Below are 11,447 nucleotides of genomic sequence, written 5' to 3'. Positions count from 1 at the left end.
TTTGGAACAAAATATAATTTAAATTGTTTAATAGAATAATTTTATTTTTTTTTATATCACATTATACGGTATATCATTATAATATAACATACTTTATTTAATATAATCTTCATGAAATGAAAGAATACCATTTTTTTAATTTTAAATATATATTATATATATACATATACATTCACACATACCTATATATAGGCCTATATGTATGTTTATATATAGGCCTATATATGCATACATATATAGGCCCATATATATGTGATATATATATATATATACATACACATAGGCCCATACATCATACACATCACACAAATTTATAAAATTTGATAGTGTGCACAAAACTTAAGAATATGCTGTGGCCTACTGTGACAATATTTATTATTTGTTTCTCTCACGTTTGAGAGTGTACAAAGGAAAAATGGACACAATGCCTATACTTGTCTATTTTCCTATAATACAAAGGTTCATTGGCCTAATAGTTGTATTGAATTTTAAGGAATTTAATCTATGGACCTACAGTAGTAGGCTTATATCTATACTGAGCCCGATGATCGTGCTAATATTCAGGCATACGCCAGCCTAAAAGTGCATTCACGCCTAATCCGATCCTTCGGACCAGAAAGCCTATCGAAATCAAAACGGATGTATAAAATTATGGACGAATTCCTTCAGCACGTACATCGGAAACGCTTCCAAATTACGGTTTGGTTCCGATGTGAATGCCGCTAAATAGGCCTATTTTACAAATAAGTAGGCCTTTATTTTTCTTGTATGGTTACAAACGTTATTCCATTGTTTCTTTTCATATTTTTTGTTATATTTTTTATATTAAAATATAACTCTTAATTAATTTAATACACTTACAAATATTTTTCAATTTAATCCCAATTATTCAAAATTAGTACAATGATAATAATTCTATTAGATAACAAAATAAAACTCATTCAAGTATAGCGTTCCATTCATAATTATTTTCTTTTGCAAAATTCTTAAATATAATCCATGCATTTTTACAAATTTAAATTTTGTATATAGCAAATACTGCAATGGAATATATCTCATTTTTAATTCTGCTATCACAGCCTATTAATAATTCTTTAAAAGAAGATTGACTGTTATCAAGTTTCTTAAATAGATTGTCTATATTTTCCCATAATATCCTATTTTTTAGACATTCAAAAAACATGTGCTTTTCACCTTCGACTGCTCCACACGTATCACATGTGTCAGTGTGTTTTAACTTCCATTTATACAATTGCCTATTTGTTGGAGACATTTTGTTTAACAATTTATAATTCAAAAACTTATTTACACAGTGCATTTTGGCATTGAAACAATTTAAAAAAAAAGGATAAATTCGCATCCGCTCGAACTGGCACATTATCCGCTTGAACTAGCATTCGTTCGAAGTAGCATCCACTCGTATTCTTTCAATACAGTATACTACAATGGCTTGCCGATGACGTACTAATGAATTAAGTTATTAATTATGCTGAGTTTCGGCCAATTTACTTGGCAAAAAAACACTTTATTCTTCTATAAGTGCGTGACGTTATCTAATTTTCTCTAAAATCTGCACTAAAACTCTCACCAGTGCTTGCCGACGACGTACTGGTCAAACAAGTTGCCAAGTTAGCTGATGACGTTGTCACTGAATGAATTTTCGGTGACTGTCGACTACAGGATGCCTCTGCGTCATATTTCGCTTTTACTTCAGATCTCGATGATACCTTGCAGATAATGAAGTCAAAAGTTTCTTTGAATTCTTTTCTCATTACTTTACTTCTTCCTGCATAAATTAACGGATTCATCATAGAGTTAGCAATGGTGAGAAAATCTGCAAACCACAAATACCACATCAGCCAGGTAGAACCATTATCAATGAGTCTTTTAATAATGATTCTAAGAGCTCTTGCTGCAGTGCACAGCGTATAAGCAAGAAGTACTATAGCTGCGTAAATGGAGATGGCTAAAATCTATTAATAACCTTCTTAATAATAGTGGATTTGACCATGTCTTTTCAAGTGATATTCCCCCTGATACAGCATGGTTTAAGTCCTGTCTCTTATACACATCTAGATGTGTATAAGAGACAGGAAATTATCATTGTAGTCCTAATAATTTTCTTTGTGTCATTTGCAGACGGAAGTCACACAAGACTAAAAGAAGCCGGCATGATAGGGATTACAACGACAGAGAGCATCGACATGAAAGCAGAAGAGAACGCCACAAAACAGAATCAGATGAGATTGCTGAAGCAAATGCAGTGAGAGCTTCTCTTGGCCTGGCTCCATTGAAATGAGTGTGCTAGTTCCTAATAAAATACCTTTAAAAGCTTACCATAGATGATTAAACAAGCACCTCACTTAACGCTAAGGCGCTCAATAGTTTTGCAGTAAATTATCCAAAATGCCTTGTAGCATTGGGACACTATTAAACAACAAAATTTACAATTCTTGAATTATGATGTTATATTGTAACAAACCTGAGAAGTGCAGACCTTGGTACAACACCCGATACTATTAACAAGACCCAGGGAGGACACTTGTGGCACGCATTATGTGCTCCATAAAACATGCAAAGGATTGGTTTTTAGGTCCGATGGGAAGCCTGTCTCTTATACACATCTAGATGTGTATAAGAGACAGCCATGGACCTTATTAATAGGTCCATGGTTACACAGTGCATTTTGGCATTAAAACAATTTAAAAAAAAAGGATAAATTCGCATCCGCTCGAACTGGCACATTATCCGCTTGAACTAGCATTCGTTCGAAGTAGCATCCACTCGTATTCTTTCAATACAGCATACTACAATGGCTTGCCGATGACGTACTAATGAATTAAGTTATTAATTATGCTGAGTTTCGGCCAATTTACTTGGCAAAAAAACACTTTATTCTTCTATAAGTGCGTGACGTTATCTAATTTTCTCTAAAATCTGCACTAAAACTCTCACCAGTGCTTGCCGACGACGTACTGGTCAAACAAGTTGCCATGTTAGCTGATGACGTTGTAACTGAATGAATTTTCGGTGACTTTCGACTACAGGATGCCTCTGCGTCATATTTCGCTTTTACTTCAGATCTCGATGATACCTTGCAGATAATGAAGTCAAAAGTTTCTTTGAATTCTTTTCTCATTACTTTACTTCTTCCTGCATAAATTAACGGATTCATCATAGAGTTAGCAATTATGAGAAAATCTGCAAACCACAAATACCACATCAGCCAGGTAGAACCATTATCAATGAGTCTTTTAATAATGATTCTAAGAGCTCTTGCTGCAGTGCACAGCGTATAAGCAAGAAGTACTATAGCTGCGGTTTTCGTCACTTTCATTTCTCTTTTTTTAACCTTCTTTCCGTGGCGTGTGGCATTCTCCTTCGCTTTTTTTGACGCGATTGAGAAAATATACGCGTACAGAATATACAGGAAAAGAATTGAAAGGCCGACAAACGGTCCCATGACGTAATAGGACACAGGTGCTCCGTACATTTCATATATGGCAGAGCTCCCGCAATCGTATTCATACGTCACATTAGGTGGTGGCACGAAAAGGCTTGCGACAGCACCTATTGCGAATGAACTTCCTCCGAAAAAAAACCCAAACAAATCAACACAGATGCAAACTCGAAATGCTCTTTCAGTTGATATCCATACATGGTATCGAAGAGGATATTTAATCGCAAGGAATCGATCAATAGTTATCACGATCAGATTTAGCACGGAGATAGAAATAAATATTGTGATGGGCACATAATACCATATCGCACAGTTCTCCATAAAATGGAACTGTCTACGAAGAAGGAATGCCACCATGCAGAGGGGAACTCCAATCAAACCAGTTAAGAAATCGAAGATTGCCAAGGATGAGATGAAGATACTGTTTGGAGTTTTTTCACGTTTCCGATACACACTGAGTATAACGATGAAGTTTCCAAGTATCGTAATCAGCATAACAGGCAAGTATGTAACGATCACATAAATAAAAAGCCCTACAGAAACGTTTTGCTGCACCGATAAATCAATTGTTGCCATCGTGAAACAGAAATAAAACTGTCGCAAAAACAAGTTTGGTGACCACAGTACGCACTTCCATTGCTTTTAGTTCGTATATGAAGTCATTCGTAACAAATTATATGCAATAATTTGTTATTTTACTTATACCTATAGGATCAGTTGTTATATAATTACTATTTGATTGGATGTAATATCAATAAAGTATACATTTAAAAAGTGAATACCGCCAATACCATGGCAACATTTGAAAAATAAATAACTAATATTAACTGTAATGAATAACGTGACCTGCTATTCAAAGTGCTGATTACTTTCACTTGAATATGCCATAATTAAAGAAAAAAGATCAATCATAAATTTGCATACTTTTTTTATGTATAGACCTGAAGGGCTCAGTATCATTGATCTACACTCTAGTACTACAGGGCAACGTTTCGTGTCACCGTTGCCGAAGTAGGGCAGGAGACCAGGGGCCGCAAAGGGCCCCCGGCGGTTTTTTGTTTGTTTTTGTATTGTGATTTTACAAAATAAGCGTAATATATTGTAATTAAGATAATACTTTGTTCGTCTGTAACTTAATTTCTTTTTACACATTGTCTTATTTTTATTACATTATATAAAACAAAATTATTAAATAAAGTTTAAAACGTTCAATGAAAATAAGAAAAAAAAATGTTTGTACTTTTTTCTAATTATTACTGTTATTGGTATTATTGAAAAGATTACACAGAATTATAAAAGTAATTTAAAAAATAATAACGTCGGCGTCATCTGATGTATTTTAAAAAATCATAACATTTAAAATACATTAATTCACATTAGGCTGTTGCTTCGACTATACATTTCCCCAGTACTCTACGCTATATGTTCTGTATTGTATGGAAGAATGCTGTTTAAGGATTTTTTTTTGTTGCAAAATGTTTGACAGAGTTTGATGCAAACGTCAATGAAATTTGATAATTCCAACGATCTACCCCTTCTTTCATATTTTCCCAAGTTTTTAAACATTCAAAAATTTATATCTCATTAACCAAGTTTATCTCGCTCTATGGACACGGGAAGCTAATCCCGATATAAAATTCGACGCAATAAGTTAAAACTCGGTTAATTTTTTCAATTTTCATGCAGGTACTTCTTTTTCGCCACAAAGTAGTAAACGTAGATCGGTTGAGCAAGGCTACATAATTTCAAGAATAAAAGGAGCAGGTCCGCCTGAAATTATAAGTAGTACATGCAGATTTTTATCAGTGTTAATATCACATTTGACTGATATATTTAAATACATTCATTTATTAAAACGTTAAGATAAGTTTATAACAATTTATAGAGGCCTAATTAGTTTCAAACTACAGCAGCTCATTATTTACAAAAATGGCATGCAATTTTTTTTTTTTTTTTTTTAATGAATGTCTATAGAATTTTCTGAGAGAAGCTTTTATTTCACACAATGTGACTCAGGGCAAGTTTATTGAGCTTTACGTACTGGAAATTTTCCAATACTAAAGACAAGCGAGTGGGTACCGGCTTAGTGGTAATCTATTAACTTTAATACTGATCATCAACTGAACCTTCAACTTACGCCATTGTAAGGAAAGCCACTAGAATTGAAAAGAGAAATGCACGGCCTGTTAATTGTAGAACAAATGTCAAGAATTGGACCGGTAAAATTGGTATCATCGTGCAAATGTTGAAGCCTGCCGTCATCAAGTTAGTTAGAAGAAGCGCTAGTACACAGTCATGGAGATCATCAATGGACGTTCGTTGAACAGAGCCTGTTTTAAATTAGACACATCGTGAAATCGGAAATTAAATGCATTATTACAATGTATTATAACAATGTTATTTATCTATATTATTAATAATAATAAGGCCTACATCACATAATAATATAACAGCATAATACTAATAATAATGCCATTAATGAAAATTATAATAATGATAATGCTAATATAAAAATAATAATGATAATCATATTAATGATATTGATGAAAAGGATGATAATAATTATCAGTTTGATTTATTATAGATTCGTTTATTATTATAGATTGTAATTTGATACACACCTCTTCCATCATTTGTAATTTTCTTCTTATTTCTATCAAGAACAAGACCACAAAAGAAAGACAGTACGATGATAGTAGAATGTAAAGCAGTGTAAACTGTTGTATACGTAGAAACTGAAAAAAAAAAGATATAGGCCTACGATATAAAAGGCCTACGGACTAACCTTAATGAAAGATTTCAAATAGGCCTACAGTAACAAAATGATGCATTTAGTATTAACAAAAAAACTTGAAATAATAATTAATAATGACTGCCAATTTTAACCAAATCTATCAATAATAATAGGCCTAATAATAATAATAATAATAATAATAATAATGAATAATAACAATCATTATCGTCAAGTACGGTATCCTGTAAACAACAATAATTTTAGTTAACAACTTATATTTCTTTTAATACTGTACATAGATATATCAAAATCTTACTTATATCATTGTCATCATTTGAAAGTTGTTGTAATCGAGGATTAACAGTGCCAATGAAAAACAGATTTGTAAGTTGGAGAATTGAAAACCACATCAAAAACAACAGAAACATTGGAGATTTGAGACAGCTAAGAAGAGTCTGGTATTCAACATCCACGTAATGTGTCTTTTTAAACACATCATCTGCCGACGAAAATCCTATCGACAATAAATAATTACTTGAGACACAGTAGTGTAAATAGAGTTAGAAAGTATGCACAATCTTAAACCACTGAACAAGCGTCGAATTTAAATCAATGTGAAAGCGTGTATTAATAAATCGTAGGTGATGACATATAGCCACCCTGCTGATCTCTTTACGTCTTGATATCTTAAATTTTATAGAAGTTTTCCGTTGCCATATTTATGTATATTATTCTTTCCAACTCAATTGCACCCATCCCCCCCCCCCCACACCCGTAAATACGCCACTGAACCAATGAAAACATCGTATTTTACGACACATTGAGGCAGCATTAATAGAACCAAGGAATTATCTTTCTTAAATGGACGAAATATAATTATGAAAAAGGGTAAATAATTTACCTAAAAATGACAAAAAAATAAAAAATTAATTAATTAATTATTTTGGCATTAAAAAGAATATACCAATTCCCTGTGAAATTAATCTAACCAATCGAATGACCAGGATCAGTTTAGGATATTTTGTAATTTAAATTGTTATTGGCTAACAAATGGCTGTTTTATGATTGTTTTAAATAAACGGACATCAATCAATGAAGTAAAATAACGACAAGAGACGTTATTACAGGGAAAAAAAGTATTTACCATTCAACCCAGTCATTTCATTTACGTCTACGTCTTCAGTAGGCCTACCACACTGAGATTCTACCGCAAATGCCTTTCCCCAATTGGATGGCAGCGGCCAAGGAATCTTGTATTTTGGTAGTAAAACGAATGTGTTGATGTTAAATAACACAGCTACACCTGCTAGAAAACAGAAGCAAGCCATCATTGATATACCGCCGGTGTAAGCAATCTATTAAAAAGAAAGTATTTACAGTATGAAGCCGACAGAAAAGCACGAACGAAAATCATTCATGTTGCACCTGAAGTAAAATCATTTTCATGGTTTTTGGATGCAGTAGGCCTAAATGTCGTCTTATGCTATGGCAGGAATTGAACGTAGTACAGATAATATTTTTCTCAAATTTTTTGTTATTAGGATTTGTCATTTTTGTCACTACCACTACTATTTTACGCATTGTTCAACTTCAATTTCTGTATATTTTTTGAAATTGCAATTAAAGTTTATTTGTATTTGTACACTAAATTGAAATTCAATGTTCTGGAAAAAAATGATTATGATACTTATCTTACTATGAAAAGGGATGTTAAAATTTATAGATTAAAGTTTTATTATAGAAAATAACAATGTGGACCTTTTATTGATTTGGGGAGAAAGATGCGTATTATTATTTTGCACAATTCCCCCCCCCCCCCCAACCCATTTGATACGGACCTGCAACCCTTGCAGTTACCTGTACAAGTAGCATCATCAATGCAGACGAACCAACAGCGCCTGCATGTAGCGTTATTATTGTTGAGCGGTAGTCACCAAAAAGATTGCCAACCTGCAGAAATAACCAATAATACACATCCAGTGTGTAAGCTGGCATTAGCCAAATAGCAAATCCTAATAAAAGCTAAATATTTTTTATTCAAAATTAGAGAGACAGCTAATGGAAATAAAGCTGCTATTGCTTATATTCTTATGTTTTGGCTAACTGATTAATCTCAAATAAGATAGTATAATACCTGTCTCTTATACACATATACCCAAGCATGGAGGAATAAACCCAAGTAACATCAGTATGTCTTTATACAATTAGGCCGGGGGCTATAAGAAGATTGAAACACACACAATTGCATGCGTTTTTTTGATTTGCAGACATCCAGATCCGGGACTAACAAATGGATTAATTGCTTCTTTATCACTTGGTTCATCTACATACGTTATTTATACTTGTTTCAAATTGCTTTTATGATCTAGTTTAAGTGACAAAATGATGCTTGTATATCGTTAGTAATATTATTTAATTTGCCAAGGCAGTTCCCGTACAGTGTTGCAGTATCCCATCGACGCAGTTGGTTCATGCACACAATATATGTAAACTTGATGTCGGGGCAAAATAAATAATTAAATAAAGAAATATATATATATATATATATATATACTGTCTCTTATACACATCTAGATGTGTATAAGAGACAGAACATATACCAACGTATAGAAAATGAATTACAATATGAAATTATACGAAATGTTATGAAATTATATGAAATGATATAACAAGATATGAAATTATATGATATGAAGTTAAATGATATGAAAAGATATGAAATGTGAAATGTGTGTTCACTTAACTGTGGAGATCCCTTGGTCCCCGGTTCAATTCCCATCGCTGCTCTCTTTGTATTTCAGCTAGAGGACTAAAATGCAAGTTACCATAGCGCACCGTCTTTCGGATGAGACGTTTAAGCCGTTGATCCCGTGTGCATTATGGCCCATGTGCACGTTAACGATCGCAGTACACAGTTCGGAAAAAAGTAGGGGATGTCTCCCGGTGTACAATAGGGGTCCCAAGTCTCCCGGAAGTCGCGGGAGTCTCCCGGAAATCGGGACGGCTTCCGCACTCTTGCAAGCAAGCAAGAATCTCCCGGAAAATAACATTTATTTATAAAATTAATATTTGATGATATTTAATCGAGATAAATAGGAACCAAAAATTGTTTTTAATGAAAAGAGCCTAAAAGGATAGAAATACGATAATATACTTGTTTAGATTTGCGATATATACTATTTAAATTTGCGCAGGCGCTTTGGCGGCAAATTGTAACAAACATTTTTGCCTTACTCAAATTAGATGATGACGATACTTATTCATGAAGTCTAGTAAAATGTTTTAATAGCCAACTTTTTATGCTTTTTAATAAGAATATTAAATTTTAGTTTTTAATGTCTATGATGTCTACTAATAGTGAATGTTAAATTAATATTACTTTGTCAAAGTCAAGCTCAGAAAATAATCATTTTACACGGAAAATATTTACGTAGGCTCTTTGGTAGAGAAAATTAAAATTACATTAATATTGATATTCGTTGATATTGATGAAATATAGTATTTCAAGCTTTAGACTTCTCAAAAGCGGATATTAAATTTACGTTAATAGTTTTCAGATTCGTTGATTATTAATAGAGAATGTATTAGCCCTCGAAAATGTTGGGGTTTCAAAGGCTTATTAAATCGATTTTAGAGTCTACTATAACATGTAGAAAATACATAATTGTTTTTTCTCCCGAAGAATTGCGGATTTCCCCCCTCGACGAATCCCTGGCACAACCCCTGTTATTCCGGGGAAAAAATTTAAAATCCCAAATTCTCTTTCTTCACACCTCAATATCTACCGAAAATGAGCCAAGCTACTGTCTGTAAGTACCACACAATTATTACGTCTCTTGCTATCACATTGAACAAGAGAGATTTAACCTTAACTAGTCATATAGGTCTATGCAACAAAATGTACAATTTTAACAGGCCAATAATTTGTAAAAGTAATAAACTCCAATCTGGAATTCGCCCTCTCAAAAAAGGTGCAGTATACGCACAAAAAACTAAAGGTCGACTGATTAATCTCAAATAAGATAGTATAATACATACTCCAAGTATCGAAATGCGACGCGAAATGCGGACACGATGGCGTGCATTTCGATACTTGAAGTATGTATTGTCGTATATGCACAGAATACAGTACTGTATATCATTTACGGTAGCTATTCTCTTCATTGTTGACAATAACAACTTCATAAAAAAAAAAAACTACAAACACAACTGTATATAATATATGCACTCTTTATATGTTCACTAGTGTCATAATCACATTTAAATCTTAGAACTGAATCCGTCTCACAATTTCAAAAATAGGAGCAAGGCAAAAAAAGGAGGTAATGTAAAAATATGTATTGTGATTGCATGATCACAAGTATCACAGATTCAATGGGAACACATTATCATACGTTTCACGAAATTATTACTCTATAAGAATTTAAAACATTCATATTATCAATTTTTAATCTTTAGATTACTTATTTATTATTTATATATTTTAAAAGGAATTAAATATCTGAATAACTGAACAACTGAATAGTTAAATATGGGGAATTTAAAGTAAAAATTATAGAGATAAGCAATTAAACCATTGATGTTAGGCCAAAAAAGAAGCAATAATGTTGACAAGGCAGTGAAAATTAATTTAGGGTCGGTCGATCTGGATAGAAGCATAGGCTAATCTAAGTTTCATGGTTAACCACTCTCACCCTGATACACCTTCGCTAGCAGAATGATAATAAGGCTATGATTAAGACCCATTTGGGACTATCATTTCAGTCAGTAGCAAAAAATGTTTTGTGATTTACCTTCAGATTGTTAATGTTATAACAGAAGGTAAAACAATATTATTATAATCGACAAAAAAAGAAATGAAAGGAAGGTTTTTTAATAACCAAAGGATGAAATTCAAGACCTGCTAATGAAATTTTAAAAAATATTGGAATTGCTAATTCTCTGTTATTATTTTGTAATAAAAAAAAAGAATGAATTAACCTTATCGTATAGAATACCAGTGAGTGTAGTATAAAATTATATGGAGAAGATTTGAGGGTATTAAAGGCAATGACAAGACAGTTATCAAACCAGTAATCAGTTCTATCCAAACTATTAAATTCTATGTGATAAATACATGTGATTTGCCAACATATGGGAACTATATATCATCTTGATATGATCACAAAGGAAACCCTTACAAAATGATGCATTCAGAGAAACTATTAAATGTGTACACACATGTATATATAAATCATCAAAGAAAGGTAAACA

The 11,447-nt window shown here is 32.6% G+C and overlaps 2 protein-coding genes across 2 annotated transcripts; both read right to left on the bottom strand.

Annotated features, from left to right (window-relative positions):
* Nucleotides 1-2,920: 2,920 nt before the first annotated feature.
* On the bottom strand, nt 2,921-4,071 carry LOC117124604 (adenosine receptor A2b-like). Its single transcript, XM_033270899.1, has one exon. It carries the CDS (start codon nt 4,034-4,036, stop codon nt 2,921-2,923), a length of 1,116 nt encoding a protein of 371 aa, XP_033126790.1. The 5' UTR covers nt 4,037-4,071.
* A 1,522-nt stretch (nt 4,072-5,593) lies between these two features.
* On the bottom strand, nt 5,594-8,189 carry LOC117124603 (solute carrier family 43 member 3-like). Its single transcript, XM_033270898.1, has 5 exons — nt 8,052-8,189; nt 7,339-7,549; nt 6,511-6,708; nt 6,082-6,195; nt 5,594-5,790 (listed from the first exon to the last, which is right to left on the bottom strand). Exons 1-5 carry the CDS (start codon nt 8,187-8,189, stop codon nt 5,594-5,596), a joined length of 858 nt encoding a protein of 285 aa, XP_033126789.1.
* Between the last annotated feature and the right edge of the window lie 3,258 nt (nt 8,190-11,447).

The sequence above is a fragment of the Anneissia japonica genome, unplaced genomic scaffold (assembly GCF_011630105.1).
Source record: "Anneissia japonica isolate Jap-2015-1 unplaced genomic scaffold, ASM1163010v1 scaffold287833_len2544123_cov190, whole genome shotgun sequence".
NCBI lineage: Eukaryota > Metazoa > Echinodermata > Crinoidea > Comatulida > Comatulidae > Anneissia > Anneissia japonica.
Note: the sequence above shows the minus strand (reverse complement) of the source record. Positions and strands in the feature narration are given on the sequence as shown.